The sequence below is a fragment of the Miniopterus schreibersii genome, assembly GCF_964146895.1.
Source record: "Miniopterus schreibersii genome assembly, chromosome: 11".
Taxonomy (NCBI): domain Eukaryota; kingdom Metazoa; phylum Chordata; class Mammalia; order Chiroptera; family Miniopteridae; genus Miniopterus; species Miniopterus schreibersii.
The window spans coordinates 5440008-5466536 of record NC_138111.1 but is presented as its reverse complement, the minus strand read 5'-3'; the positions used below and the strand labels follow the sequence as shown (position 1 = coordinate 5466536).

Sequence of the window (26529 nt, the reverse complement as noted above, 5' to 3'; positions counted from 1 at the left end):
GGAGGATAGAAGAGAGCCTGACATTTTTAAGTAAACTCTTTTTTGAAAAATGTCCCCAGTTTTATTGAGATATAATTCACAAGGAAGTAAACTTTTTTTTTTTTTGAGTGGGAAGGAAACTTTCAGTGTGGCTGAATGGAGTCTAAGGTGGGAAGCATGAAGGACCTCTGCAGGTCACGTTCAGAAGTGTTCAGAAGCTTATACTTCACCCTGGGAGATAAGGGAAGTCACTCCAGGGATGGAACAGGGCCTGAAGACCTTCCAGAGAAGGGCCTGGAGGCCAGTGAGGGGCTGCTGTGGGTAACCAGGTGGAAGGAGAGTGGGGATAGACCTGAGGAATGTCAGGAGCAGAAGTCTTAACCACTAGTGGATACGGGGGTGAGACAGTGGGCTTCCAGCTTGGGCAACTGGGGAATGATGGTGCCTTCACAGAGCTGAGCTAAAGGTCACCGAAGCCACGGGGCTCCCAGCGAGGGGATCAGTTAAAAAGCAAGCAAGTCCGTGTGGGATGGGAAGGAGATACTGCTCGGGGAGCTGTGAGAGTGCACACAGGGGAGGGCCTACCTGGGCTGGAGGCGGTTGGGAAGGGCCCCTTAAGGAAGTGACATCCAAGCTGAGCCCTGAGGGAAGAAGTGGGGCAGAGAAGGTGACCTGAATTGGCAGAGAACTGGCACATTCCAGCACAGCCTCGATGCTGCACAGGCCATTTCAGGAACCACACCCTTCTTAATAAAAACCGATACTGAGCTTAGCTCATCAGCTTCAACCAAAAGAGTGGGTGTGTCCCTGCCTGTTCCTCTTAGTAACCACCTTGCCATCTTCTACCAATTGTCTAGAATTTCTCCAGGGGTCAGGAGGTCTTTCCAGGGAGATTTCCAATCAGATCTGCATGGATGGGCCCCTCAGAGGTCCCAGGCCCTTTCCTAATGTGCAAAGATTTCCAATTGCATGAAAGGAGTCAAAGTGGGCCTGTCCTGCCAAGGTTTTTCTCCTTCCAATCTCTTGACTCAAAGCTACTGGAAATGGAAAGTAGCTTTAATGGGTTCTCTTTCAAAATTTAGGGGAGTTCCCAAATTTCCCTTGCCTCCTGATCGGTGGACTGGAGGGAGTCCTCACTCCCCCCCAGGAATGTGGGAGAGAGGCTGTCTTTCATGGGTCTGGAATCCTGACCCCAACTGATAATAAAAGGAGCATGTTAACATGTTTCCAAAGATGGCCACCATCAGTTCCTCTTCTCTTTATATGCACAAGCCACGCCTTCATCCTAAGTCTATTCCTCTGTCCCCTTGAATCTGGGCTGGCCTGAGACCCCATGACCAAGAGAAAATGACAAAGTGATGTCTCAGATCTAAGCCCAACCTTTAAGAGAAATGGCAATTTAAAATCCCTCGTTCTCAGAACCCCAGACACCATGCTGTGAGGGAGCCCAAGCAGCTGCATGGAGAGGCGCAAGTAGAGAACCGAGGTGCCTGGCCCCAGATGACAGTCCCAGCTGAGTGCCCAGTCCACATCCAGCATTCATTTGCAAGACATGGAAGTGAGCCATCTTGGAAGTGGATCCCTCAGGCCCAGCTGAGCCACCCCTGTTGATGCTCTGAGAAACAGAGACAAGCTGTTCCTTCTGAGCCTTGGTCAAACTGCAAAATAAATGATTATTGTTTCAAGCCTCTAAGTTTTGGAGTGGCTTGTTACACAGCTCACTGAAACAAGCAGTTACCATTATTGAGCACCTACTATGTGCCAAGCACTACGCTAAGTGTTCTATAGGCACTAACTTGTTAACTTCTCACATCGACCTCATTAGAGAAGGATTTCTAGAGGAGGAAGCCAAGGCTTGGGGAAATTAAATGACCCCATGCCAGGACACACAGCCAGTAAGTAAGAAGCTGGCTGGCTCCAAAGACCTGGCACTTAATTGTGAGGAGTACAGCTCCTGGCACAAAGCGATGTGTGATCTTTCAGGCCCAGCCATGGGCCGTTACAGAGGTTTTATATGGCGAGCCCCACGGGGGGACACTGCCCTCTCCCCACCAGGCCGGGGGCACAGCCAGGGCTCTGCAGTCTCTGAGGGGAGTTGCAGTGAAAGAGGCAGGGCCCTGGCTGACTGAGCTCTGATGCAGAGCTGCATTCCTGGCCCGGTGCCTCCATGCGAGGCCTCTTTATTGGGGGCTGTCAACCGAAGCCTCCCCAGCTTTCTTTGCCAAGACCTCCTCACTGGAAGCCGTGGGGAGACTTTGCTCTGACTCAGACTCAGTACTTTTCCACTCTGCCCTTCCCCCTCTCTTCACCCCCCCCCCCCAAGCCGGAAAACAGCAGGAACGTTTTGTTGGGGGCACCCTCAGCAGTCAGATGACTCCCCATCTGCACCACATCTGACCCCTTTTCCCAGCACTGTCCCGTGGAGAAATGGCACACTGGGCGAGCTGGCACTTTCTCCTCTTGCTTATATCATCGCCGCAAGTGATCACAGGCTTGCCTGTCCCTCTCATTCTGGCTTGTCGTCTTAATGGACTGTCTGACATGGGGCAGGGCAGCTCCTGACAACTTGCTCAATCTCCTTCTGTCAGAGCACTTGTAGCAAGAGCCCCCCAGTGTCCAGCTCTTCCCTGTACTGGCCTTGGCTCCCATGCCCAGGCTGCCTTGAATCCCAGCTAATCTCTGCTCCCTGTGCCCCGCACCCTCTACTTCCTGGGTCATATCTTTTATAATCAGACTCAAACCACTTGTGACAAAGCTCCCATTGTGATCACCAGCGAAGACTCCCTATTCGGCATATCAGACACTGTAACAGTGATGACAGCGACCAGTATTTATTGAACACCTGCTATGTTCTAGGCACAGGCCAAGTGTTTTATCAGCATGATCTCATGAAATGAGCTCATACATACAGTGCTTAGAACAGCATCTGGACATAGCAAGTGCTCAATAAATGGTACCTATTTCTATCCAGTCCTCATAGTGCTATTGTACCGTCAAGCAGGTGCCCCTCTTCATCACCCTCACTTTGGAACTGGGAAAACTGGGGCCCCGACATGTTGAGCCAGTGAATAATGAGTGGTGGAGCCTCTCTCAAGCCCAAGCCTGCCGGAGCCCACTGGCATCCCACGAGCAGCGCCGCCCCTCGGCCTGCTGTGCAGACTCTATTGGGTAAGGATCAGCCGGGTAACATACAGTTCACAGAGCTCACCTTTTTGAAAGACTTCCGTCAAAATAGTTTAAAATAAAAAAGGTTTCAATGCTTGAAGTAGCAAGCTTCCGTGGCTTAAAGGATTTTTTTATGTTATTAAAAAACACAATTCAACTGAGTAAATAAATTTGAAGGTCTAGTTGGTTTCAGTAAGTGATTCATGAGTCGGGCAGCATCCCACCTAGCAACGAGAAGGGTGTTCCAAGGGGTTGTACAAAATAACAGGTTTTTATAGGTGAGGCCAGGGAGCTGTTAACACAATAAAAGAAAGGATTATTTTTAGACCAGGACACCTTTGAGGGGGAAGGGAATGGCAAGGGATTTTATCAGGCAGATTGCCTCTTCTTTTTATGGGGGGTGAGAGGAACGGAGAGAGCCCAAGTGACAGATTATCTTACTGGTGCTCGACCAGAAAATTCTATACTGATTGATTAAGATTACATTTCTGGGAGAGGTTGACACTGCAATTAGATCAGATACTAAATCTACATTTGGTATCGTGGGCTTTTAGCATAGTGATGCCATCTGTAATTTTCTTTTTAACAATGTAAAACTCCACATTTCAGCAATATAAATGACAGTTCTCCACCAGCACCATCAAGGTGTGGTGGGTTTAATTCTGTTAATTTACCCTTTTCTCTCTTAATATGAGTAAGTCCAAAGCCTGTGGCGAGTAGGAGAGGTCAGTGCTCCCTTTCAAATGCCAAGATGAGTAGCAACACAAACCATCTCCTAGGCTTCCTCCTTTGACCCAGAAACTCCTGGATGGCAGGCTCAAATGACTCCTAGCGGATTCCACTGCTACAGGCTGCAAGGTTAGAGTGGTTAAGAGCATGGGCCACCCCAGGGAATAAGGTAGCTGTGTGACCTTAGGCAAATTGTTTAACCTCTCTGATCCTTAGTGTTCACATCTGCAAACTGAGAACAATATAAGTACCTAATTCATGGGGCTGTTGCAGGGAGTCAATGTGGTAATGCTTATAAGGCCTGGACAGAGTAGGGCTGGATAATTTTCAGTTTTTATTATTACTAAATACCAGAGAGAGTGCTATGTTCAAGAAGTCTGGGATCTCTCCAGAATAAAGACCAATCTTAAATGAGAATCTCTGCTTGGAGAAACTCAAGAACCAGCCCTTCCTGGGGCATGATTCCCATTCCAGCTGAGTTTAACTCTTCCAGTCTCTGAGCCAAATTTCTTAACCTTCAGGAAATATCAGAATCACTCAAAGAGCTTATTTACCATGAATATTCTTAGAGCTCTCTCTCCAGGAGTCTCTTCTGGGTTTGGGATGAGGCCAACGGTTGGGTATGTTAGACAAACACCCCAGGCAGTTCTCATTGAGTCTGAAACACTGACCTATGCCAGGAATAGGGCCAGAGGGTAAATACTTTGGCTTTGTAGGCCAAAAGTCTCTGTCACAACTGCTTGACTCTGCTACAGTAGCACAGAAAACAGCCAGACATTAAGTGAAGGGGTGTGACTATGTTCCAATAAAACTTTATTTACAAAGACAGGTAGGGGCCAGATTTGACCTGTGGGCCACAGTGTGCCAGCCCATATCTCTTCTATATATAACCAATAAAGACACAGACATGGGTATATAAAAAAAAATGATATTTCTTTAATTTAAAATTATGACCTGGAAAGAACCAGTCAGTTTAAGTGATCTGGGCTTCCTTCCTCTTTATACCCAATTGGAACAGACACAATATTGGTTCAGGTTGCCAATCCCAGAGAAAAAACAAACCAGACTGAAAATCCTCAGGAAGTCCTTGCAGCTACCCTGCTGGGGCCATCAGGCTCCTGGGAGGAAGGGTGCCCAGGTTGCTAGCCACACTGAGAAGAGCTTTTCTTCTGCCACCCAACCCCCTCACAGGCCTGATTCCTCTCCATTGCTCTGTAGCTGGCCCTGCACATGGCCTCCGCAGAGAGACTGGTGGCACAGGAGTCACCTCCCAACCGTCTGGGGGGGCACCCTTTCATGACTGCAACCGTGGAGCCGAGCAATTCTGAATGCCCGTGCCCAGAAGGGCAGCACCTTCGCTGTTTAGCTGAGATCTGGAGCCTTGAGTTGTAACCATCAGTCATGTGTGGTCAAGGCACCAGCAGCAAGGTGGCAAACTTGGGAAATAATCTGGAAAAATTGCAAGAGTCTCAGTAATCAATTCAATAGATTTCATTCTGAAAATGAAACAGACAAATGCCATCTGGGTAAACTCCCTACAAAAGGGGGAAAGCATCACAGCGGAACAGGGACCACCACCACCTTCAGGACTCCGAGGTCTGTCTGCTCTTCCGCGGCACAGAGGTCAAAGTCCCACTTTGTAGGTCAGCGATGCTCCTACCTCGCACATTCAGGGCCAATCAGGCCTGCGGATTCACCCAGCCAGCCAGTGGGGTTCTCGAAAGAACTCAAGGCTCTGAATAATATGTGAAGGGAGTCCAGGGTGTGATGCTGAGCAGGCTTTTTCTTGCAGAGTTTTGGAAATGCACAGTCAGTAGAGAGGAAAGGAGGAAGGGAGTAGCCGGAGCGGCCCCGGGAGGTCCTGGAGGCCTTCCCAGGAGGAGTTCATGAACAGAATAAATACAACTGGCTTGAGACAAACCTTCTGGAAGGAGCCAACGGGTCATCACAGACTCACTGCAGTGGGGCAACAAGTGTCTACACTGGTTTGCTTTTTCTAAAATTTACAGCACCCAAAGCCTGATGCTTGACCTGAGTCAAGAGCTGTTGGGATAAACCACTAAAGGGCTGCCCCAGGAAGCAGTGGAAGACCAGAAGGCGGCCAAGCCACCCCCACCACGCACAGCACTCCTGAGCCCGCTGGGCCATATCCTAGGTGTATTGCAGAGGCAGCGCAGGGCACTACCAAAGGCCCCTGCTGTGCAGGGGATGGGGGTCACGGCATTAAACAGAGTCCCCTGAGAACCGAGGTGCAGTGAGGAGAAAGGGTGGGGTTTCTCTGCCACTCTGCCTCCCAGAGGAGGCACCACTGACAGTATCTCACTCAAAAGATGGCGTTTCAGCACAGAGACGCTGCTGTGTTCTGATTCCCCAGTGAGAGCCTTCCTTACAAGGGTCCCTGACCGAGTCTGGTCCTGTCCCAAGCCCTGGCTCGTGACAACACATGTCCCAACACCAGCGCCTGACCCCCAGCTAACTGGTCTTCAGGTTCTTAACAAGGCAGCTCGGGTGGTGGGGGTAAGAGAGTTTGGGTTCCAGGACCCCAATAAGTTCCTCTTCCCAGTCTCCTTTCTCAGAAATAGTGGACCCCCTAAATTCTATTAAAGAGGGAGCTGTCCATGTGGCCTGCCCTAGCCAAAGATCAGTCACAGGACCCACTTGCCGGACCACGGCGGTGTCATCCAATCACAGCTGAAGGCTGGCTGGACCCTTGCCCTCACTGGATGATACTGTCTGGCTGTCCATTCTGGGCCATCTGTCCAGGTTCGGAGGCGGGGGCAGGGTTGAGTGTGTGGCTCTGCAGGTAGCGGCGGAAATCTTTAATCATGGGCCGGAGGATCTGAATGAGGACACTCAGGGCCGCCTGGGTGCCCTCCATGGCCTGAGCCTGGCGCTCCTGGGCACAGGCCTGCACCTCCTGCGAGCGGCGGATCATCTGCAGCAGGTCGTTCTGCTGCTCCAGGTGCTGGGCAATCTCCTTCACGTGCAGATTGGTGACCCGCTGCTCCTGGATCAGCTTGGCTGAGTTGAGGGCGATGCGGCTCTTGAGTGCCTGGGGTTTGACTGAGGGGTCTGCGTGCTGGGCGATCATCTCCACAGGGGCCTCCGCTGGCAGGGGCGGGGGGGCCTCAGCTGTGCAGTACTCCACCACTCCCTCCTCCAGGGTGTGATAGGTGGTCTCTGTAGGAACTGTGGAAAGAGCAAAGGCAGTGTCAGTTCACTTTCTAGAATGAAGCTGGCCATGTGGGGTCAGGGGGAGGCCATTAAGCCCTATTCTGGGCTACTCAGGCCTCTACTGGCTTTACAGCTATTCATGTACCTAACTAAATCTAGACTCTAACAGGTTTAGAATGTTAATCTATTTGGTAACTAAAGGGTCAGTCCCGGATCTGGCAAAAGCAAAGATGCTAATAATGATATTAGCAAAAAATTTAGAGTACCTACTATGTGCGTGGCACTGTGCGAAGCCCTGTGCACCCATTAGCTCAATGAATCCTCATGACACCAAGAGGTAGGTCCTGTCATGAGGAAACAGACTTGGAAACATGGAGTGACTTTCCTAAGGTCACACAGCTTATTCAGCAGGTGCAGGAAACAAACCCAGGTCTTCCCAACACCAGAGTCCATAGTGCTCTCAATACCACCCCACTGGGCTGCTTCTGCTATTAAAGGCAGGGCCACATGCTCCCCGTGGTGCCAGTACGCAGCAGGCATCTTGAATGGGAAACTCTACATAGGCTGTTTGTAGCTACACTAGTCCTACCTCCTTCAGTGCCTTCTTGACTTCTAGTCTCATGGCCAAGCAGAAAAGGAGGTGGGAGTGGGGTGGCAAAAGTGCCCAATAAATGCCTCCCTGTCTTCTTGATCATCCTAGTCAATGGAATACCTAAAGGTCCTTTCTGTTCCACAACAGCAATTGATTTAGGCCAGTGTAGGATCCCCTTTCCCATCTCAATATCCTTGAGAAATATGCCAGTGTGGGGGATGGCACATATACCAAATTTCCCAAAGCCCCACTGAGAATCACTGATCTGATCAGTACAGTTTGTAACCCAGCACAAAGAAGCAGTTAACAGATACCAATGCAAACCCTTATCTGAACTAAAAAGTTCAACCCAAGCCAGTTCCATTGTTATTCAGTTGAGAACCTTTGAAGGGATTCTAGGCAGGCTCTTTCCGCCTCCATGCATAGAGGAAAGGTCAATCTTCTCCACCCTTCGCTGCCAACATCAGCTGTGTGTCCCCACCTCAACCAAGAAGCCCCGTTTTTCCTCTGAGTTCTTATGTTCTCCCAACGGACATTGCAGTTACTTATAGTGTCTTACCTGTCCTACTAGACTCTAGCTGGCCTCTGTCTTAGACACCTTGGTAATCCCAGAGCCAAGCACAGGGTTTGGCACAGAATAAGTGCTAATGTTTGCTGAGTGAATGAATGAGTAGATTAACACCAGGAACCACGAGGTTCCTCAACTGTGCCTGATGAATGTTTGCCTCACGGAGAATCCAGAATGTCTGTCTAGAATCCGTGTTTGACTTGGGGATTATCATTCCCACCTGCCTGCTCATTCAACAAATATATTCTGACTGCTTAGTATGTGCCAGGCCCTGTGATAAGTCCTGTGGGGATATAAACATGGTCATTGTCTTCAAAGACCACACAGTACAGTCATGGACATGAATGGTGGAAAAACACAGTCGAGTAGACGTCCAGACTGTGCGCTGAGGAAGTCCCAAAGAGAACAAAACCACTTCTGTCTGGGGAGCTCATGGAAGGTCTCATGGTCTGCCAAGACTCCTATCTAACCTTCAGCCCTTTACAGTCAACCTTCCCCAGGCTGCCCCATCTCTTGCTGGCCCTTCCCATTTATGCACGCTGGACTGGGCAGGAGAGGTCACTCACTCTGTGTCAGGGTGACCGTGGCTGCGGCTGCATTAGCCGTGGGTCCGAGGGCCACAGGGTGGATCTCTGTGGTACTGGGCAGGCTGATGATGGTGGCCTCACCCAGCAGATTGCAGATGCGCTGTTGCATGGGGGTGAGCAGTACCGGGCCTACAGCTGGGCCACCGCCACTGCTGCTACCACCTGTCCCTGGCCCACCAGCTCCATCTTCTTCAGTGGGCCCTGGGGCCTCACCACCCTCTACAGCTGCCCGGACCTGGGCAACCTTGCGACGGACCTCAGTCTTGAGATCAGACCACTTCTTCTTGACCTCAGGCAGCTCCCTGCGGCAGGTGGCCACAGCATTAACCCTTCTCAGGATGCCGTGCCAGGCCGCGCTCTTGGCAGCCAGAGAGACACCAGCGTTGAAGTGGTTCACCAGCAGGTGCTTCTTCAGTTCCAGCTCCTCCACGATGATCTCCACCTCTCGCTCAGAGAAGTTCATCTTCCTCTTCTTGGCTGGGACGGCCATGGCCTCTCCCTGCCCCTCTTTTTAGAGAAATTATAATCCCTTCAACCGTCCAATTTCCCTTCTCTTCTTCCTCAGCCTCACTCCTCACCCACCCACCCCTACATGGGATAGGCAGGGTTTGCCCAAGGCCAAGCACCGAGCCTTTGGTAACCCCCCTCGTTACGCAAAGTGCGTAGGGCCCAGGGCCTACCGGCCCAGCCGCTGCCAGCCAGCGGCGTAATGGCTTCCTGAATCTGCCTCTTCCGCCCGGCTGTGCGGAGATCCGCCCACGTCCCCTCTTCCCGCCTCCCAGCGCTTCTCCAGGGGAACCCGCCCTCCCGGTTGGTCGCGGCTCAACATCAGGTCGCTCACTGGTTCTTTTGACCTGTCGCTCGTCTACAGAGCACGCCCACTTACTGTTATTGGTCTGGTCATTGGTCTAAAGGTGTGTCTGTCGCTACAGAGTGCTCCGCCCCCTGAGTCTTTTTTTAACTTCCATTGGAAAATTGTCGTCGTTCAGTCAGCGGTATTACGAATATTACGCTCCTAAATTCAGTTATTTTTATTGGTGGTTTAGGGAATTAGATTATCAAAACCCAGCCTCCTGAGGATCCCTAGTGCTTTCGGCTTGAGACGTTGGCCAATTTTTAGTTCCACCCACGGGCGCAAACTGGTTTGAGCAGCAGCTGAGAATTACTCCTCACACAAATCCTATTTCCCACCGAAGACTACGATCTCTTCGTACACGGTCCCTCCTCCCATCCTCATGATTCTGAATCTAAACAGAACTACTCAATGAAAACTGGACACGGGGCCTCCCGCCTGCCAATCACATGACTTATGCCTTCAGCGGCGAGATTTCCTCCTTTCGGCCGGGCTCAGCCAATCCCCGCCTCCCTTAGTTTGAATCGGCCCCAGGCTGAGCCGGAATCGCCTCGCCCTCTCTATCGATCCGGGTCGTCCAAGACGATGTGGGCAGTCCTTGCAGAGGTTCCACCCCTCCGGGGGGTAGTCCGGGCCTTTGATTGGCCCGTGGCGAGCGTGGGGGCGTGGCCAGAGGAGCGGAGCGGCGGGGCGGAGCTCCCGGAAGCGGCCCCTCCCGCCAGTTTGCCGGCATCTCGGAACCCGCGCTCTCTCTGTAAGGATACACGCGTGTCTTCCGCGTTCTCCTCGCCGCCCGGCGCCCCTGCCTCGCGCCCGATGGTGAGCAGTGTCTTGTGCCGCTGCGTGGCTTCCTCGCCGCCGGACGCCGCCGCCTCCGCCTCGTCCGCCTCGTCGCCGGCGTCCGTGGACCCGTGCGGCGGCGCCGTCTGCGGGGGCCCAGACCACCGGCTGCGCCTGTGGAGCCTCTTTCAGACGCTCGACGTGAATCGAGACGGCGGCCTGTGTGTCAACGACCTGGCCGTGGGGCTGCAACGCCTGGGACTGCACCGCACCGAGGGCGAGCTTCGGGTAGGCGGCGGGCACCGTCCGCCCGGGTCGGGAGGGGCCCCTTTCGAGTCCCAGACTACGGGGAGGTCCGGTAACAGGTCAGGGCCTCTGGGTGACAGGTCTGAACAGCCTGGCTTCTTGGGCAGCCCCTTGGAGCGTGGCGGGTCTGCTGGACGGCGCCTTGGGCCGAGTGGGACCCGCGAGTGACAGATGGGTTTCCCATTTATGTGCTGGTGGGAGTGGACCTCCTTGACTTCTGTGGGCGCTTGGGCCAGGGGGAAAGGCTCTTAGTGGGCACAGGTGGGCACCCTCTGGGCCTTCTGATGAGCGAAAAGCCCCTTCCTGCTCCAGCTTTCCCCAAAGTAGAAAGCCAAGACTCAGAAGTCTGCTTTTCCTCACCTGCTGACCTCAAGGCTAAGCGTGATGCACCCTCCTACCTACCACTGACAGGTTCATCCTCCTCCTCTAGCGGCCTTCCTCTCTTCCCCTCTGGTTTCCCTGCCAGCCATTGGCCCTGATCTGTTCCTCTCAGAAGCATGTGGGAGTTGGGAAAAAATGGGAACTGGGGTTCTAGGCAGATCTGTGATGGTGTGGGTGGTGAGCACTAACAGTTCTCCTGGTTTAGGCTCATCCCTATTGACTTGCTTATCCAGAAGGTGGGATTGTGATCCCTTGCAGGGTTGCAGGTCATAAAAGAATCTAGGGGGAAATACTTCCTAAAAGTGAAAGTGTTGTATACCTAGGAGGGGATATCTTACTCTTGTTCAGGAGTGGGCTCTTGGCCAAGGGCAGGAGGCACGGACAATGGCCCATCTCCAGGCCTGCTGACCTTTCTTTATAAGAACCTCAAGCAGAGGCTGTTTCTTCACCTTCTCTCATGATGTTTCTCTGTCTGACTTTGTAGCTGTAGCTTCCCTTTCCCCGAGTATTTCATTTACTTGTGGCTTAGCCTGATTTACAACCCGGAGGAGGACTCCTGAGTATTTTTATCTAGTAACCTGTTTCTCTTCTAAGTAATCCATTTGGTCAGTTTGTACAGAATCTCACAGCCAAGTATGAAGAAATCTGGTAAAATGCCAGAGAGTTAAACCAATTTTTTGGTCACGCAGGTATACATAAGGTGTTTTAAATTCATGTCCAAGATATCTTGGATTAACATCCGAGGTATTTAACCTACTTAGGATCTCCCTGGGAAGAAGACCAAGGGTAACACTATGTAAGATAGAATCAATGGGTTAAATCCAAGAGATTTAGAGACAAGTTTAAAAATTTTAGCCCGGCTGGCGTGTCTCAACCGTTGAGCATCGACCTATGATCCAGGAAATCGAGGTTCGATTCCCAGTTAGGGTACATGCCCAGGTTGCGGGCTGGATCCCCAGTCCGGGGCGTGCAGGAGGCAGCTGATCAATGACTCATCATTGATGTTTCTATCTCTCTCTCTCCCTCTCCCTTCCTCTCTCTGAAATCAATAAAGACATTTTAAAAAAAATTTAGGTAAGTTTTACACAAAATAGTAGTGTGAGCTCAATATTTTCCTATATATATCTGATGAATAAGTCACTTGGAAAGATAGCATGGCTAAATTCAGAGGGTCTGTTGTGCCTTATGGGCTCAGGGAGGTGTGGGCCCAGGTTTACCTTTCTGCCTCTTTGTACCTACTTGGCACATGCTGCCAGGCACATCGAGGGCATCTGACTGTGGGAGTGTATTCAGTGTTTACGCTATGCTTAGTACCCCAACTAGAGTCACAATATTCTTGTGATTCTCGGCACATCTGATATTGATCCTAATCCATTTTTCTGGCAGTAAATTTCTAGGGGCAAATAAGGAGATAAGTGATTGTTTTTCTTTCTAGTGTTGAAAGAAACCTTTTTGATTAACCAGGGTTGCCTAGTCCTTTCGTCCCATTGGCTCTAAAATTTTTGACTCTATGACTGATCTAAGTCCTATTCTTTTTTTTTAAAGTATATTCTGATTTTAATTTGCTGATTTTAGAAAGAAAGACAGGAAGGGAGAGAGAGAGAGAGAAACACCAATTTGTTGTTCGACTTATCCATGCATTCACTGGTTAACTCTTTTATGTGTCCTGATCAGGGATTGAACCTGCAACCTTAGCATATCGGGACAATGCTCTAACCAGCTGAGCTACTCTGTCAGGACTCTCTTTATTCTTGTGGTGTGTGGATTTAGTATGAACTCTATTTCTACAACTCTTTTAGCTTTTGAGTAAGTTAAATTATACAGCTCTGAGACTGGGAATTATCCACTTTATTTGTTTATTACCTGTAGAGGAATACATGTTAGTCTTCTGGTGAATGTTTTTTAACTATTAAGAGAGAGGATCTGCTTTGTTGTAAATATTTGGGCAACAGGAAGACACCTTGCCGCATGAACCTCCATACCATACCACTTCCTGCTGAAATAACAACAGTATTATTAGCTACTTACAGAAAAAGCAATGCTGCAGTTTTGCAGAACTAGCATAGCCAAAAGAGCAGTTGGGGGCCCTTCAGTTAGAAATGGGTTGTCTGCCATGGGAATGGGTGCTGAAAAATACATCATCAGACTTCGGCAGCTGCTTCATCTGACCCTTCGGGACCAGTCTGAAGTGCTAGGGTTTGCTCAGGAGTCAGCTTTGGGTGCTTATCAGTGGGTGATGGGTGAGCCCAAGCCATGTGACTAGCAAAGCCTCTTGCTAGCTTACAACAGGTCAGATCTGCTTTTCTTAAGAAATGAACCAGCAATTTTTGGCATCTGCCCCTTTTTCCCCCCAGAAGAAATTGGAACAGTCGAGGAAAATTTACTTAAAATGGAAGAGAGTAGAGAAACTAATGGCAGCCAGCCAGGGAAATTTCCTTGGTAAAGGAAGGACATGTGAGCAAGAAGCCGGTCCTGGGACAAAAGAAGGGAAGGGTTTACTACAGAAAGAAAAAAGATGACGGCAGCGGTAGTGACTTTGGGAAATGAGGCTTCAGCTGGAGCTAATTATAGCATTGCCTATTTAAGGCATTTTCATGTGACCAAACAAAATCTTCGTCTTAAAACAAATTTAAAACAGGTTATAACTCAGGCAGCCAGTTAGAGGAAGAACACAAGCTGGGTTAGATTTAAATACCTGTCCTTTAACTGAGGCTTGTGGGGCTCTCCTAAGAGGCTGGTGTTTAATGTAGATCAGGATTCTAGAAAATGGTATGATTTGATTTAGAGACTTGAATATGCACCAGGTAGTTTAAGCCTCACAGTAACTTTGTGAAATAGGCAAGACAATAATTTCACCCCACTTTACTGCGGAAGGAACAGAGGTTCAAAACAACTATGAAACCTCAAAACTCATTAGACCAGAGAAAGAACTAGAACCAACTGCTGATTTGTGCTCCACTCCTCTTTAACTATACCAGTTGTTTCTGAGGGACATGAAGAGAGTTCCTACCTGGACTTTCAGGAGAACTTGAGAAAGATGAGGAGAGATCAATTTAGAACCACGTCTGTTTTTCCTAAAATAGGTTTTAATATTATCCAGAGATTATCCTATCTGAGAGTGAGAATCCACCCTGCCCTAATTCTCTCCTGGACCTGAGCAGTGCACCTGAGGCAATCTCTGTTGATCTGAAATAATGAATGGGAGATCATTAAGGTCAAATTGGTAGTATTACTTAATCAGACAGTGCTGTTAAACTCTGTACCTTTTAAATGTGTGGTCATTTGGGGGGAAGCTGGACTTAGATAAGACAGTCTACAGAAAAGACAGAGCCTTTTTCACAGGAAAGGGATAGACATCATTTGGTATAATATAATGGCCCATTAGAAAAAGAAAAATGCTATCTGCCACTTGGGCTGAGTTCATTTATTAAACTGATTGTGTTATATTGTTGCAAAATTGGTTCCTGGCTAGAAGTAATTATCATCAAGATAGAATTTTTTAAAGGAAGATTTAAAAAAAATTAGTTGATATTTGGAAAAGTGGGATCAAATCCACTGATCCTAAGACCAGGTAAAAAATAAGAATATAGCCTGAGTAGGCCAGATCTGGAGCTTCAGTTGGATGAATTCCTTTGGTGTTGAAAGAGTCATTAATTGTTGAAATCTCACAGAAACCACAGGGGAGTGAGAGAAACAAATATTTTGCTGATGTTCATTTCCAGTCCAGCTGAGTATAGCTGCAGGTTGAATTCAGTGACAAAGCTGTACTTAACTGAGGACTAGTCAGTCTTGTTAAGTGGGGCCAGACTTTTCATTTTAACCATTTCTTATACTGATGTGAATTTGCCAGAACCAAAGAAGTTGGTCTTGGGAGGGTCACTGGCCATCATAGTCCAACCTCTTACCCAGTGTGGGGAGCATTCCTCATGGAGCATCCTTCACAGATGGCCAGCCAGCCATGCCATTGTGGACTTAGTTGGGGTGATTGTGAGTACAGTACTTTCTTATGTCAGACTAAAGTCTATCTGCTTATATCTACCTCCCATTAGCCCCAAGTTTACCTTCAGGAGCAATACACAGAAGTGATCCAAGGGCCCTTTAAGTATCTGAAAACTGTCTTATCTTCTTATAATCTCTGTTGCTATAAGAACTGGGCTTTATCATGCACTTCTCACAATAAGCTGTCCACAGCTTCCATGGTCCCTCATCTGAGGCAGTGTACCAGGAGAGTTAATTAAGAGGACAGACTTCCTTGGAAACACACTAAGTGAAAGAAGCCAGTCACAAAAGGCCATATATTGTATGACCCATTTATATGAAATCCCAGGATAGGGAAAGCTAGATACAGAGACTAGATGGGTGGTTGGTTGCCTAGGCCTGGGAAGGGAGGGGAATGGAGAGAAAGAAGGTGAGGGTTTGGGGCTCTTTTTGAGGTGATGAAAATATTCTAAAACTGACTGTGGCAATGGTTGTGCATATCTGGGGAGGGAAACTGCTTCTGTCCCTCTTATGCTCTAGGCCACATTGTGAGGGCTGCAGCCTGACCCCCCCCACACACACACACACTGTGCTGGCTGAAGTCACAGCAATGAACTGTGTCTGCAGCCATTGTCTCTGTCCTTCCCCCTGTCCCCCCTCCCCTACTCTTTCCAGTATACCCACCTTCAGATATCCCAATGTGTAGATCTTTCAGGTGTGTTTCTGTGTTGAACAGGGGATCCTTGGTGAGTTCTGGTTGTCTGACTTGTAAATTTAAGGCAGAGGTGGGGAACCTTTTTTTCTTTTTTTTTTTTTTGCCAAGGGCCATTTGGTTATTTATAACATCATTTGGGGGCCATACAAAATTATCAACTTAAAAATTAGCTATGATAAAAGCTCCTAGATTTATTGAATTTCGAGTCCCGCCTGCGGTTGCCTTGGCAGGGCCAGATCAAATGATTTTTTTTTAAAACAGGACAATATGGGCTTTGTGGTATAAACCTGGGTTCAAATATTGTTTCTGTTGCTTCTAGCCATGTGACCTTGAGCAAGTTACTCAATCTCGCCAAGTCTGTTTCCTTATCAGAAACATGGTATGCATACCTATTTCATCAGGTTGTGGTGGGGGTTAAATTAGATGAGGTGTATAAAGAGCCTGTTACAGTGTCTGACACTTAGGTGTTTAACACAAAGTGACCTTCCTCCATTGAGTCTGAAAATAAGATCCCCAGAATTGCTCATAATCATCTACATTTTTCCTGAATTGCTTAGGTGAAAAGTGGAACAGAGGAAGTAGAAAGTCTGGGGATGCCAGTAGTAAAGGGCATGTGGCCCCTAGGCAGAGCACAGTCTCCTGTCAGTCGAGAGGACCTTCCGCAGTTTGGGGAGGAGTGTGGGTTGCAGAGAACCTGAGCCCTCTGCGGACATAGGAAAATTAAAACACAAAAAAAGGCTTCGGGAACCACAGGCTTCACTGCAGATTATGGCCAAGTCCAAGAACCACACCATGCACAACCAGTTCCAAAAATAGCATAGAAACTGCATCAGGAAACCCTGATCACAAAGGCACAAATTTCTTAAGTTTCTGAAGAGCATGCGCTTTGCTAAGAGACCCAACAAGAAGGGCCTGAAGAAAATGCAGGCAAACAATGCCAAGGCCGTGAGTGCATATGCCCAGACTCTTAAGGCCCTTGTAAAGCCCAAAGAGGTCAAGCCTATCATCCAACAGGCAGCAGCCCCTAACTCAATTGACTTGCCTACATTGCTCACCCCAAGCTTGGGAAATGTGCTCGTGCCCACATTGCCAAGGGTCTCAGACTCTGCCAGCCAAAGACCAAGCCTCAAACCAAGCCCCAGGCTGCAGCTGCCGTTCTGGCTCAGGCTCCCAAAGGTGCCCAGGCCCCCACAAAGGCTCCACAGTAGAGGCCTCTGTAGAAAAGAAAGAAAAAGAAAGAATCTTGGTGGCAGAAATTTTCTTAAAAATTATTGAAGTAGTGCCCTGCCGGTGTGGCCTAGTGGTTGAGCCAGGAGGTCACTGTTCAATTCCTGGTCAGGTTTTGGGCTCGGTCCCCAGCAGGGGGCTTGCAGGCGGCAGCCATTCAGTGACTCACTCATCGTTGATCTTTCTCTCCCCCTCCCTTCCTCTCTCTGAAAGCAATAAAAACATTAAAAAAAATTATTGAAGTGGTAGAGTCACTATACATAACACTGTCGTTGACCCAAATGTTTCCCTGGATGGAAATGGGCCATGGATGGACTTTTCTCAAATACAGAGCTCGCTTTGATGTGAAAATGGAAGCTAAGTAGAGCTTAGTTAAAACCCTTGGAGATTCTCACTCACTGCATTATTTTGCAGAAGTGGGGCTGAGGCTTAGCGGCCCGGTTGGTTGACCGCAAAGCCAGTAGCTGAACCCAGGATTTTGACTCTACCCAATTTAGCTCAACATACACTGCTTCCTACTATGGCTGTAGATACTCCACTAGCCCCTAAAGGTTGATATTCAGTTTATGACATTGCCATATCTGTGCATAACTTTAGCTCTGCATTTTAAGACCCCCGATGGTGCTCAGGAAGCAGTGACTGAAATGATAGGTACACTCTTCCTAAGCATGGGATATAAAAGACCCAACACAATAACTAAAAAAAAAGGCTTTGTTGTCTAAAAGATGCACCTTCCTTTGAAGTAAACAAATGAAGTACAAAGGTAGAACATGAGCTTCTTATCTGCTTTCAACTCTTGGCTGTGGCTTTCCTGAAAGCTTGAATTTCCCAAGGTCAAAGGGGAAACTGGAGATGGCTGTTCCTGTTCTTCCTGTTGCTTTAGAAGCTTCCACATTCCATCAACCCCTGGCCTCCTGCCTTCCTTCCCCCAGCCCACCCTCCCCTCCACTGAATCTGATGTGAAACTCTAAAATATGCAAAAAACACTGTGTGAGAAAGCTCTCAAAAGCCACAGAAATGTTGGGGGAAGAGGGGTAGTGGGCAGAGAGAAGGTAGTTTAGATCACCAAGAATAAGTAAGCACAAACTGTTAAATCTTTGTCTGTACGTCCGACACAATTGAATAGCCCTGTTGGTTAAACCAGCCGCTACAGTGCCCACTTTCCTCAACGTGCTGGCCTTTCCCCATCTCATGTAAAATGCTGCTATCACTTTTGGGTAATGCCTGTAGATTGAGTTTGAACCCACAGGATGTTAGAACTGGAAAGGTTTTCAAGGTGTCCAGTTCAGTCCCCACGTATTGCAGCCAGAGAGGTTAGATGACTTGTCCAGGGTCCCACAAGGGCACCAGAGCGGGGAGATGACATCCCTGATGCATCCCTTAGTGTTGCATTTATAGACAGCACATTTTTTCCCCTTTGTTATTTACATCTCCGGTGTATTCTTTTTGCTAGAGTCTCTTCTTTAACCTATATGGAAAGTGAAGATAGTCTCTGGTAAGTAGTTTTATAGCTAGAAAACGCCTTGCCTGAATTGTTTCTAAGAGCTGGCTTGGTTTTAACCAGCTGTTACACACACCTCTCTTGACTGCCCTCACCCTGAAGGCAGCTGTTGGGTGGTTTACCCTGTCCCTGCGCCTCTCTCTGCTGGCCTCTTTCGGTACAGAGCAAGCAGCTGCTGACAGCTATATTCGCTCTTATTCAGATGACCTCAGTTTTAGCATGTAAGCTGAAATCAGTTTTAAGAAACTGAAAGCACTTAGTGTTGCTTTTACTAATGCGCCTGCCGCCTTGCCTTCTGCCGCGGAGAAGAGGGGCGTGGGTGAAGATCGCGGCTGCGGCAAGCAGGCCCAGCTGGGCCAACCGTTCGGCCCCCACTGACGAGCAATTTTGGATCGGCTGAAAATTTTCTGATCATTTTAGGTGATTGGGTTTTTACATGCCAGCCTCAACACCATATTCTTCCCCTGCCCCTTATACTCGGCACATGTTTAATCTGAAGGAGAGTCATGCTCTTAGAAAGCAGGAAAAGAGAAATGATGCTGTTCCTACGTGGTCTCTTCTTGCTTCTGCAGGACTTTAATTTACATGTTACATCCAAAGCCCTACACTTAACCCAACTAAAACTGGGTTAATTTCGTACACTTCTAACTTTCTGTTAGATAAAAGCAAACAACACCTTTGTTAGTAGGCATCGACCTTGAACTTGGGACCTCGATGGGGACTGGCTTTTGGCCACGAGTCCGCAGAGGCCGGCCAAGAGATCGTTTTCTCTGTCACGCTTCTTTCTCTTCCACATTCACAGGAGTTTTCGCCAAAGCTAGAATTTCTGGTTTTATTTCCTAAAATGGAAATAGATTAAGAGGAGTTCACCTTTTTTATGACAGCAGTTGTCATCTTCAAGGCCTTCGTTTTGCTTGTGCCAAATTAGGCGAGCGCCTGGCTTCTCTTCGTTGTCTAATTGCCGACCGAGTCGCGGGCGGAAGGGGCTCAGTAGTCCTCCTTCCATCCAAAAGCCCCACTGCCACGGGGCTGCGCAGGACCGCACGTGGCCGCGAAGCATTTAACTTCTGTTGACTCATGTCGGAGGAGAGGGCTAGTTACCTGCTGCAGTTGTGCCTCTGAAATAATAAATCGCTACCGTATATCAGTGTATAAAAGAGATCTTCAAACTCTTGCTCCTGTACTGTCCTGAAAGAATTTAGAAAACAGGTGCCCCCTTGAATGTACTCAAGTTGCCATCCGAAAATGTTTGTCATAAGTTTAAAAGCTGCAGAGATATAATACTGGCATATTGTGTGTCTGCTTTAAGTGGTTTTGACTGTCAGTTTGGGTTCTGGTTCTGCCGAAAACCTTAGTTTTGCAGATTCACCTCTTTCAGTTTGTGGCAAGTGCCCTCCGCACAACCTCATCGGCCCAGCCAGTCTTCACTTTCAAAGCAAATCAGTCTGGTTTTCTGTCAAATAAAACCTGGCTTCATTTCTCAATTAAAAAAAGAGTGTTAATGGCGGGCCCTTTCACAACAGGTCTTCTGAATAATGATTCTAAGATAGGTAGGTAGTAAGTGATTAAATTGGTAGATGTGAGACGTGGAGCGTTGCCCCGGAGTGTGTTGTGGGGGGCTCTCTGCCGTGTTTTATAAGATTCTGGGGAGTTCATCAGGGTAATTTGGAAGGGGCTCCCTCTGGGGGTTCATTCCTTTAGAACCTGCTGTTTTCTCTGAAAAGTGTAGGAGTTCCTGTGACTCACTTTTATTCAGCAGGTCTCTTGTTTTCTAGATTCTTAGACGAGTGGGTTACTTCTGCAGGTGACTAGCCTCATATTAACCAGTTTCTGTTGATGTTTATGAGCTCACTTGCAGGAGGGTTACACTTGCCCACCCTGCCGTTGGACTTGGGTGGTCCCTCAAACACAAGAAAGCTAAGCCTGGTAGGGTTGTTTTATAGTAATTGCATGTAATCCAAAAGACACTAACGGTCTGCCAGATCCTGCTGGTTTAGGTGATGCTGCGGTGTAAGGAAAGAGACATACTGCATTAACCCGTGAGGAAATCAGAGATTCAGGGAAAGGGGCTTTAGAATAAAAATATTGACAAAGTATGCAATTGCTCCCATTTTCCTTGATCTCTGGGTTAGGTGGTGAACAAGAGAGATTTTAGGATAAATAAGACACCGTCTCTTCCTTGTCTACTTTATTATTTCCTTTCTTCTGCTTACTTTGGGTTTCATTTGTTCTTTTCTGATTTCTTAAGATCAGAAGCAGAAGGCCATTGATTTGAGATCTTTTAATATGTTGTGCTTTTACATCATGCACCATACTTTCTAATTTCTCTTTTGATTTCTATTTGACACATGGATTATTTAGAATTGTGTTGAATAGGCTCCACATATTTAGGTATTTTCCAGATACCTTTCTTTCCTTGATTTCTAATTTAATTCCACTGTGGTTGAAGAACCTCTCTCTCCCTTTTTTTGAGCAATTGAGTATCATTTATGATTGTATTTTATCTTTTATTGGCGTTCTATCTCTGACACTTGCTTTACTAATTATAGTATACATCTTTGATATATCACAGCCAATCCCGACTGATACTGTACCACTTCACAACCATTTAAGAGTCTTAAGCAGTATACTTTAATTCCTCCCCTCCCGGCCTCTGTGCTACAGTTCGCATACATTTTTTTTACTTCTACATGTGTTATAAACTGACAGTACATTGTTTTATTTTTGCTTTAAACAGTCACTTACCTTTTAAAGATATTTAAATAAGAAAAAAGTCCTTTATATTTACCCACACAGTTACCATTTCTGGTTCTCTCCATTCCTTCCTGTACATTCAGATTGTCACCTGATACCATTTTCCTTCTAAGTGAAGGATTTCTTTAACATTGCTTGTGAGGCAAATCTGCTGTGATAAATTCTTTCAGTTTTTGTATGTCTGAAAATTATTTTGCCTTCCTTTTGGAAGGTATTTTCTGGGTTTAGAATTCTGCATTAATAGGTTCTCATGGGACGTCCCCTGTCATTCTTTCTTTTGTTTCTCTGTATGTAATGGGTATTTTTTCTCTCTAGCTGCTTTTAAGATACTTCCCTTTATTACTGTTCTTCAGAAATTTAATTGTGGTGTACCTGAGTAGTTTTTGTTGATTTGGTTTGGTCTGGTTGTTTCTTATGCTTGGTGTTTGTTGAGCTTGGATCTGTGGATTTGTAGTTCTCAATAAGTTTGAGGGGAAATCTGGTCTTTATTTCTTAAATATTTTTCCTGTCTCTGCCTTTATGGATTTCACTTATATGTATATTAAAGCGTTCTTAGTTAGGCAGGAATAGCATTTAGTGTAGGGCTAGTTTTGCCTCATTGTTGAGGCATAACCCTGAGTACCCTTCCTGAACCTCTCTGTATTACGAGGTTTCCACTCTGGCTGGTGGGAACAGGAACTGTTCTTTGTGTCTGATGCCTTTGGATGGTTCTTTTCCCACCCTCAGGCCATTTCCTCTTGCCTGTGCTGCGGCTCTGTGGGGCCCTGAGCAGCCCCCTCCTATTCAGTACTGGGCCCTGCAAATTCTAGCTGCCCTGGGCCTCCTGCCACCCTTCAACATGGAGAGACTGCTGGGCTCTGCCTGAGTACCCACCCTCTACACTGTAGCTTGGAAACCCCAGCCAGGAAGCTGGGCAATCATGGGCTCAGCTCATTTGTATGGATCTCCCAGGAGTGACTGCCCTTCGTCACCTGAAGTCCAATGTCTTGAAAACCATCATTTTATATATTTTGTCTGGGTGTTTAATTTTTACTGGGCAGGAAGGTGAATTGGTCCTTTTAACTCCATATTGAATTCCTAACTCAGTTCTGTGGTATGTAGGTGTCCATTAAATTAAAAGCCAGTAGTCGACTAAATACGGGATTCCTCTTATGTTTGTAGATGGGGACCCAAGATATCAATGTCTCCTCCATTTCACCAGACTTTCCGTGCATTAAAAACAAGATTTGTTTTCATGAAAGGATTACTTGTTTAGTTAGAGGTTTTGGCTCTGGATGGGCTCTTCTTAGTATTTTTAAAAAACAAAATTCAACCAAGTAAATTTAGAGATCTAATTGGCTTTATTAAGCGATTCATGTATTGAGCAGCGTCCTATTTTAGCAGCTAGAAGGGCGCTCCAGGGGGGTTGTGCAAAATGGAAGGTTTTTTATAGGAAGGTGGGTGAGGCAAGGGAGCTATTAACAAAAGAAAAAAAGGATTATTCTTAGACCAGGACATCTTTGTTGGGGGGGGGCAAGGTTTTTGTCATACAGATTGTCTCTTGCCTCTTCTTTCTGTGGGGGATGGAGAGGACCCAGGTGACAGAATACCTTACTAGTGCTTAACCAGAAAACTCCAGACTGGTTGACTAAGATTATGTTTGTGGGAGAGGTTTAAACTGCAATTAGACCAGGTATTAAAATCTAGGTCTGGTCTCGTGGGCTTCTAGCATAAGTGACACCATTTTGGACCTGCGGTTTTTCTCTTTCACAGCATTAAAATAACTTATTTGTGAAGCAGCTCCCCTTTCCATGACTGTGCTTTCTGATCCCTCTGGTTTTCTTTTGTTAAAGGAGCCAGTGATGTAGGTACACTGAGACACTCATAAACTTGAAAAGATTACCAGATTAAGGGCAGAATACAAATAAAGGGTAATTGGGACAGTGCCCAATTTAAAAACAAAGGAAACAAAACAAAAAAGCTAATTAGTTGCATGAGCTCACAATCATTTTCTAGATAATGATAATAAAATAGTTAATAGTTATGAAAGAACATCTAAACCTGTAGAAAAGTTTATTTGAGCCACATTTTCGAGGACATGCTTGGAAACAAGATCTCAATGGATTGAGAAAATGGTCTGGAGAATTGCAGTTTTACAGCTTATTTTATACACTAGACTCAAAGGTGAAAACCTAAAGAGGGTTACATGAAAACATGAGGGTAGATTAAGGAGGCAGGAGAAAGCAAAGCAGGGAAATCTCTAGGACTGGATAAAAAGCAAAATGAGAAACACATACTTTTACGTTGGTGGATACAGAATAGTTAATAATTAATGTTCACAGCACATAGGGATAGTATGGGGCAACCAGATGACGAGGGGTTCTGTGGTTTTGTGCTCTGGTGCCAGTGGTTGTGCCTCCAAGGGGTCTGGAAAAGAAAATTACTCTGATATTTCAAAGGTATGTTATCGAGATGCATAAGAACAATGGACAGAGCTCGCTCAAGCTTAATCTTTGCTAAGGAAGCTGTAGTCCTGGGATGTGATTACTCGCCATGGCATTTCCAGTTAGGAATTTTTATGTTCAGACCATTTATGTAGTTACTTTTTTCTTCTTTTTTTTAAATTTAATTTTTAAATTAAAGTTATTGGGGAGTGTGGTTACTTTTGGTCACTGAGATTCTAAGAGCTTTTAACATATTATCTAATTTAGTCTCTAACCAACTCTATGAAGTAACAATATGGTTCTGTTACTATTCTAATTTTGCACATAAGGATATTAAAGCACAAAGAGGTAAAAGTAACTTGACCAAGATCACACAGCTAGTAAGTCATGGCCAGGACTTGAAAGTGGGGTCTGGCTCCAAAGACTGTGCATTTAATTAACATACAAAACTGCTTCCAGATTAGGTCATTCTTTTTCTTTTTCTTTTTAATCCTCACCCGAGGATATTTTTTCTGTTGCTTTTCAGAGAGAGTGAAAGGGGTAGAGAGAGAAAGAAACATTGATGTGAGAGAGACACATTGATTGGTTGCCTCCCGCACATGTCCCAACCAGGGCTGGGGAACGAGCCTGCAACCGAGGTCCGTGCTCTTGCCCGGAATCGAACCCAGGACCCTTCAGTCCACAGGCCGACTCTCTAACCATTGAGCCGAACCGGCTAGGGCAATAAGGTCATTCTTACTTTGGCCAACTTGATGTCCCTTCTTGTGTTTTCTTTTTAAATAATTGAATGTATGTGTGTATGCCTGGTCATACATGCTCATGATTTGTTTTCACATGATATGAGAATGTTCTGCCTTTCTCCCTTCAAACCCCCAAGTTTCCTCCCTGCCCCAAACCACCTCTTCAATGTTAGTGTCTTTCCAGAGATACTCTTCGCATATACAAGCTTAGAAATAAATGGCAGCATACTATCCCCTTTCTTCTGCATCTTGCTTTATTCATTTAGCAGGATGTTTTCAAATCATTCCATAAGAGTGGTAACTTAAAAATAAAAGGCCAAAGTGTGAGGCAACAAGTGTTTATTTGAGATCTAAAAGAACAGCTATTCAGGAAGCACTAATTCAGGCAGAAACCCAATAGTGACCCGATTAGGAGGTAAAAGCAAAGGGTATTTATGAGAAAGGGAAAGAGCATAATTACATGAATAGAAGGAAGGAGTTTCTATGGGTGCTAATAAGCCAAGGAAGGAACTTCTGTACCTCAGATAAGTATAGTGCTAATTCTAGGGATGTCTTTAATTTTCTGTCTGGTAGCCATAACAAGCAGTTGTTCGGAAAACGGTATTACTTTAGGCCCAGTCCAAAGGTTAATGTGCCCAATTTTACCATTACAAAGGTTTGAGGAGTAAGCAGTTACCCTGGGATGGCAGCTCCGCCTCCATTTTGAAGTTGTTCCACTTACACTATTTTTTACAAAGTAGGTATAGAGCTGCCTTATTCTTTTGGACAGCTGCACAGGGTTCCACTGTATGGATGTGCCATGATTTATGTATCCACTCCCCTTTTAGAGGACTTTAAGTTGTTTCCAAACTTGTGCAATTATAAACAAGGCTGCAAAAAGTATCCTTATGTTTGACCACATATATATATGTCACACATATATCATATACATGTATATGTAATCTCACATGTGCAAATATATCTGTAGGATGACTTGCTTAGAGTGGAATTGCTGTGTCAAAGAGTTTGTACTTTTGAAGTGTTGGTAGCTGTGACTAAATTGCTGTTCAGAGAGGTTGTACTGATGTACATGCTCATAACAGTATACGAGGGTGTACAGTTCCCCATACTCTTCCCAGCATAATTGATCAAACTTTTCTCATGTTTGTGTTTTTAAAACAATGGTTATGAACACTGTATCGAAGGGTCACCTTTGTGAGGGATAGCAGTAGTTGGTCCCTGCGTGTGTCTGCTAGTAAATTAAGAACCAAATAAGCAAAGATTAATTCCCTTGTATTCATAATAAGTACTCAGTTCAGTCTGCAGACTTAATCTGTACCTGTTCTGGGTGCTAGGGGTAGAAAGCTCTGTCACTTGGCCCCTGTCCCCAGGCAGCTCACCATGTACGGGGAGACATGGGAGAAGTAGCAGCTGTGATGTGGCGTGCATCGTGTCACACATGGATGGAGAGAATGGGATCGCGGAACAAGGAAAAGTGTTGCCAGGGACTCTTGGTCATGTAAAACTTGATGGTGAATGTGATCCCAGAAGTAACCGAGGTGGAGAGGACGGTGGGCTCCTGCGGATGAGCCAGCAGCCAGCGCGGGGCGCTTTCAGTGAGCCTGGAAGCTCATCTGGAGGTGCCCTGGCTCCTCCCTGCAGAAGGGCAGGGAGGCGGCCGCGGCCATTGGAGGGATGCTGCCGGCTGGGATAATGAACTTGGTAGTGTCGGCGGAGGCGATTGGCCGCGCCCTGCTGCAGTGCGAATGCAGACTGGGTGCTCAGGTTCTCGCTCGTGTGATGATCATTAGTTGAGCGAGGACAGTTGAATAATTGGGAGCTTGAAGTTGCTTCTGCCTCCGGGAGAGGTCTGTTGGGCTACGGCTTTTTCCTTTTTTTAAAAAGCCAAACATTTGCTAACCATCCACCTGCAGAAGTGAGTTTTTATTGAAGAAGCTCCAGCTGCTCTCTGCTCGTTGCCAGCCACCCGGCGGGGCTCCCCAAGAGTGAGCTGTTTCTCAGGCCAGGCACGACAGCAGTGCTAGCAAATTTGAAAGCGCAGGAAACAGCCACTGCATGCAGAGCGTCCAGCCTCACA

The 26529-nt window shown here is 46.9% G+C and overlaps 2 protein-coding genes and 1 pseudogene across 4 annotated transcripts in view; 2 read left to right on the top strand and 1 right to left on the bottom strand.

The window, feature by feature from the left end:
• Positions 1-4657: 4657 nt before the first annotated feature.
• Positions 4658-9528, bottom strand: NAIF1 (nuclear apoptosis inducing factor 1). Its single transcript, XM_081150823.1, has 2 exons — positions 8774-9528; positions 4658-7062 (listed from the first exon to the last, which is right to left on the bottom strand). Exons 1-2 carry the CDS (start codon positions 9282-9284, stop codon positions 6590-6592), a joined length of 984 nt encoding a protein of 327 aa, XP_081006949.1. The 5' UTR covers positions 9285-9528; the 3' UTR covers positions 4658-6589.
• An 849-nt stretch (positions 9529-10377) lies between these two features.
• Positions 10378-26529, top strand: part of SLC25A25 (solute carrier family 25 member 25) — a gene marked incomplete at its 5' end in the record, with an annotated part of 32090 nt that continues 15938 nt past the window's right edge. For both annotated transcript variants that reach the window (XM_081151188.1, XM_081151190.1), the window contains one exon: positions 10378-10715. In XM_081151188.1, the coding sequence (XP_081007314.1) occupies positions 10464-10715 (252 nt within the window). The remainder of the gene's footprint in view (positions 10716-26529) is intronic.
• Positions 16576-17015, top strand: LOC308563846 (large ribosomal subunit protein eL29 pseudogene; annotated as a pseudogene). The gene has a single exon. The product of its transcript is annotated as a large ribosomal subunit protein eL29 pseudogene (transcript).